General features: G+C 36.5%; 1 protein-coding gene across 3 annotated transcripts in view; it reads right to left on the bottom strand.

The window, feature by feature from the left end:
- Positions 1 to 538: 538 nt before the first annotated feature.
- CENPK (centromere protein K) overlaps positions 539 to 5186 on the bottom strand; it is a 23580-nt gene continuing 18932 nt past the window's right edge. For 2 of the 3 annotated variants that reach the window (XM_006762419.2, XM_006762420.2), the window contains exon 10: positions 2859 to 3557. In XM_006762419.2, the coding sequence (XP_006762482.1) occupies positions 3399 to 3557 (159 nt within the window). In that variant the 3' untranslated portion in view covers positions 2859 to 3398. Of the gene's footprint in view, positions 624 to 2858; positions 3558 to 5186 lie in introns of those variants that run through there. The other variant, XM_015563069.1, reaches the window with a different exon arrangement.

The raw sequence follows: 5186 nt of genomic DNA, 5'->3' as shown, positions 1-5186 counted from the left end.
ACATTTTCTCCAACATACTCAAAACCACAAAAAGGTTCAAGGATGGGAGCTTAGATGGAATACAAATCAAGACTAATTCTACTGCAATTTCCTTTGTTTATGATTGAGCTCAAAAGTGGGCAGATCATCTTGCTAAGAAGCCTAGGTTAATGAACTAAAGCAGCGGTTCTCAACCTGTGGGTCGTGACCCCTTTGGGGGTTGAATGACCCTTTCATAGGGATCACCTAAAACCATCAGAAAACACATATATAATTACATATTGTTTTTGTGATTAATCACTATGCTGTAATTATGTTCAATTTGTAACAATGAAATTGGGGGTCACCACAACATGAGGAACTGTATTAAAGGGTTGCGGCATTAGGAAGGTTGAGAATCACTGAATTAAAGATGAAATAATAGTTTTCTTTAGAGCCTTATACAAGACACTGTAGTAAAATGATCCTAATCTGGAGATTTATCAGTAAAATGTGAAATGAAGACTTGCCAAATAAATCAAGTTGTTTATTGCCTTTCTCTCTTTCTGTAATTTGTAACACAGAGGTACACGGACAATCACACCACCTGTTCTGAAGAATTGTCAGGCTTATTCTGCCAGAACCATTTCTTCTTTCTGCAGTAACTGAAATGAATAAAAAGTTGCTTATTTCTTTGACTCCCAACTGGAGTATTCTAGGAAGGTCAATGTCATCTTCCTATAAAAGAACTTCAATTCATTAAAATATAGTAGTATTTGTGTTTTCTATAGAAGAGACATGAAGGGTACTGTAACCATGTAGAAACTTCCTTTCTTTAATATGACCTTTCCTCCTTCCTTTCCTTTTTTTATTTAAACTGGCCTCACTAGCACCCTGACTCACCTGCCTCCTTCTCCCTTGCATGTCACTCCCTTAATCATTAAGCCCTCAGGGCAATGAGGTTCTGATCAGCATCAAATAATCTTAGAAACAAAGCCTCGGAACTGTTGGCCAGAGATAGTTTCCTTCAAACTAGCCATAACATCTAGGCCTCAGTTATGTTTCAGCTCCAGGGCCAAAAAAGTGACAAAAGCAGATAAAGCGATGCCATGGCTGACATTAGGACCAAATGCCATGATCAACTACCCTGTACCCTAGCACCAACCAATCAGTAGAGACCACAACCCTAACTCCCTTAAATCACCTGATTAATGATCCCCCCGCCCCCCCTTATAACCCATCCCCTGGAAGCCACTGGGAAGCCAGGTCCTCGAGCATTAGCTCACTGTGGGCATGGGCCACTTCCTCAAGTAAAACCCTTTCTTTCTTTGCTGCAAGCTCCTGTGCATGTCTTTCTTTTTTTAAAATTTATCTTTATTGTTGAGAGTTATTACACGTGCCTGGGTTGCAGGTTCGGTCCTTGGGGGGGAAGGGGAGGAGGGCGGCGAGCAGGAGGCAGCCAATCAATGATTCCCTCTCATCATTGATGTTTCTAGTTCTCTCCCTTTCTGAAATAAAACAACAAAAAAGAGTCTATATGGTTTCGGGGACTGATACTGTGTAAGCCACTCAGAGAGCTTTCTTGAACTGGTGTCAGGACTTTCATTATGGATGTTCAGGCTGTAGGAACCTGTCAGATTGTCATGGCTTCCCTTCACTCCAACAAAAATGAAGCTCTGAAACTTTCATATAGGTGTCTTCCTGACTGGCAGCCTTAACGACTCAGAGCCTGTGATGTGCTCTAATACTGAGTACACATATCCTGGCCTCCTGCTTCATCTACCATTGCTGTGGTACCTGCTTGTAAATGAACCCCTAGAATGCCCCCTCTAAGACCCAGGGAAAATGAGCTAATCCTCCCTCTTGATTGAAACTGGACACATTCTACTTTTTTTTTACTTAAATTGGCCTCACCCAGCACCCTGTTTTCTTCTCCCTACCATGTCCACTCCCTTAACCCCTTCCCTGGCAGAAACGTGTATACTCGTTTTCACAAAATGTTCTTTTTCAGTCGTCGATGAGTATACTAAGAAAATATGGTAAAAAAAATATAGTTTATAGGAAGACAAGTTACAAACTGTTTTCATAACCAGCATCAAAAATACTATATAGAACCAAAATAAAAAAATTAGTCTGAAAAAGAAACGTTTTTAACAAAAAAATTGTTGGGGAAGGGGTTAATCATTAAGTCCTCAGGAGAAGAGGTCCTAGTCAGTATCAAATAATCTTAGGAACAAAATCTCGAGTCTGTAGGCCACAGAGACAGTTGTGTCAAACTAGAGATAACGTCTAGGCCTCAGCTGTGTCAGCTCCAGACCCAGAGAAGTGGCGAAATCAGATGAAGCGATGCCGTTTTTGACGTCAAGACCAGATGCACTGGTCAACTACTCCCTACCCTAGTACCAATCAGTAGAGACCATGACCCTAACTCCCTTAGTCACAACGATTAATAACCTGAAAGCCATTGATTAGTCGGATCTTTGAGCACTAGCTCACCTGTGACTCTGGGCCACTTCCTGAACTAATTAACCCTTACTTTTTTTTGCTGCAAGCTCCTATGCATGTCTTACTGGGCTGTGTGATGTGTCCTGGCAAGTGAACCCATTTAGTCCAGTAACAATATTGAGTTTTGAATTCTATAATTTAGCTTGCATGAGCCCTATATTATCTTCCTATCAAAAAGTGTATTTATTTTATAAAAATATCATGCCACATCACCAAAAGCTAAATATTTTTAGGTAAGAGAATTTTATTTACAGAAAAGTCACAAAGATAAACAAAATTTTATTAACACAATTTTGTTAGTAATAATGAAGAGACGAATGGTTTAATATATGTCACTTGATATGTGATACACATTAAAAGAGTTTTCTACTTTTATCCATTTGGTTTTTTTTATATTTCAATTTTTAACTAATCTAGAAATAAGGCAGTATACATGGGGCATATTTACTAAATACTTTTAAATTATGCTTCCTTCTACATCAGATACAAAGTGAATTTTAAAACCATCTGCATATTAAATGGCCATTTTATTATAATCCCTAAATTTAACAGAGTTAAGCAACAAACAGAACTCAAAATGCATAAAAGAAACTGTCATTTTTTTAAAATTATGACTCAAGCAATATCACAAATTAACTAAGAATTTTCCAAATACCCCTGTAAGAGGTACATTAAATGTTTTATAATTAAGTCTAGAATATTTTTACTTGTATCCTTGTCCATCAACTTGAACACACCAAAGCACAGACCTGAATGTGAAAGGACCATTTGTAAACAAATAGTACATGGCAGCATGTGTCATTTTAAGGATAGAAGGAATATGAACTATGTGCTTTCATATGCATATTATTTTCCTTATCCAAGTAACACTCAGTGTTTCCATTTATCCTTGAGAGACAAGATTCTTTAAGTACTTGTGGAAAACAGACCATTCTTTACTGATGGAAAGCTTCCAGTCTTATTTGGCTTGGATCTTCTGGGTGTCTCAAAGCAATTCCATTACGAAGGAGCAGTTCAATATAAGGTGGCCAAAAAGAATCACTGATTTTGACATATGGATCATGTGGCACATCAAACAATCTATTTAAAAGAATCTAGGAAAAGATATTATTTTAAGGAACGTGGAAAAGAAAATGCATCATTTATACAAATACTAAGTGCCATAGCAATAAAGTAAAACTATACAATTCTCATCTTAGTCACACTTCATAATATCAATACCTCAATTATTGAAATAAAATTTTCATCTATCATTAACTTTAGCTATTTCAAGTGCATATCTGAGGGGCATAAATCTTTTTTTTATTGCTTAAAGTATTACAAAGGGTATTACATGTCTCCTTCCCCACCCCCCCCTTGACAATCACCTGGCCTCCCCTATCCCCCAGTGTCTTATGTCCATTGGTTATGCTTATATGCATGCATATAGGTCCTTCAGTTGATCTCTTACCACCCCCGGCATAAATCTTTTGATCTCACTTAGGTATGATGATAATAGAATTTAATATTATTCCTATTTTAAAGCAATTACTTATTTTAATATACTTAAAATCCTTCTTACTTTTCATTTCTAATTCTAGTAGATGCTAGAAATAATTAAATGATAAAAATTCAACTTTAAAATGAACATGTATATTGTTTAATTTTTTGCTAAATTTCAGTTTATATATTGTTTACTTTTATCATTGATAATGTAAGTTGGAGACAAAAAATGGTTTCAAATTCTAAATTTTAGATGAGATCTCAGGGTATACTACTGGAAAATTACACATGTATTACCCAGTTAATCACTGCTAATATCAGCCACATATATGACAACTTTTGTTTAAAAAAAAGTTAAGTCATCCATAAGAAACAGTAGTTTCTTAGTTTCAGTATAAACTGGAATAATTAGAAATATATTAAAATGTTCTAATATAACTTGATATATGATACACACTAAAAATGGGTATCATATGAATCTAATAAATATTTGTATTTTGCCTTTTCTTTCCTTTTCTTTTTTTGCATTTTGCTTTCAGAGCAATAATATTCTTTATTAAGATATCTTGAGGCACCAAAACTATTTAACTGGGTAAAAATGGAGACTTGAGCATCCAATTCATAAAATTACAATGAAACAAATTTAATGATATCACTCTTTCTCCTTAACTTGCCAATTAATTTAAAAAGACACACTAACCCTAGCTGGTTTGACTCGGCTCAGTGGATAAAGTGTCAGCCTGTGGACCGAAGGGTCCCAGGTTCGATTCCGGTCAAGGGCACATGCCTGGGTTGGGGGCTCAGTCCAATGTGCAGGAGGCAGCCAGTCAATGATTCCCTCATATCACTGATGTTTCTATCTCTACTCTCCCTTCCTCTCTGAAATCAATTATATATATGATAAAATAAAATAAAATAAAATAGATAAAAAGACACACTAATTGTTAAATATCTCCCTCTTCATAGACTATTTTACCTTCCTCTCTGCCCAATGCGCAATGGATTGTCAGACCAAGATTTCTCAAATATTTAACATACTTGACAACTGGATGACGTTCAAAAGCATTTTTTTAAAATGTCAAAGAGCCCGGCTTGGCTCAGTGGTTGAGTGTCGACCTATGAATCAGGAGGTCATGGTTCAATTACCGGTCAGAGCATATGCCCAAGTTGTGGGCTCAATCCCCAGTGTGGGGCGTGTAGGAGGCAGCTGATCAATGATTCTCTCTCATCACTGATGTTTC

Source organism: Myotis davidii, unplaced genomic scaffold (assembly GCF_000327345.1).
Source record: "Myotis davidii unplaced genomic scaffold, ASM32734v1 scaffold135, whole genome shotgun sequence".
Lineage (NCBI taxonomy): Eukaryota > Metazoa > Chordata > Mammalia > Chiroptera > Vespertilionidae > Myotis > Myotis davidii.
The sequence above is the reverse complement of the archived record's forward strand: the minus strand, read 5'-3'. Positions and strand labels throughout refer to the sequence as shown.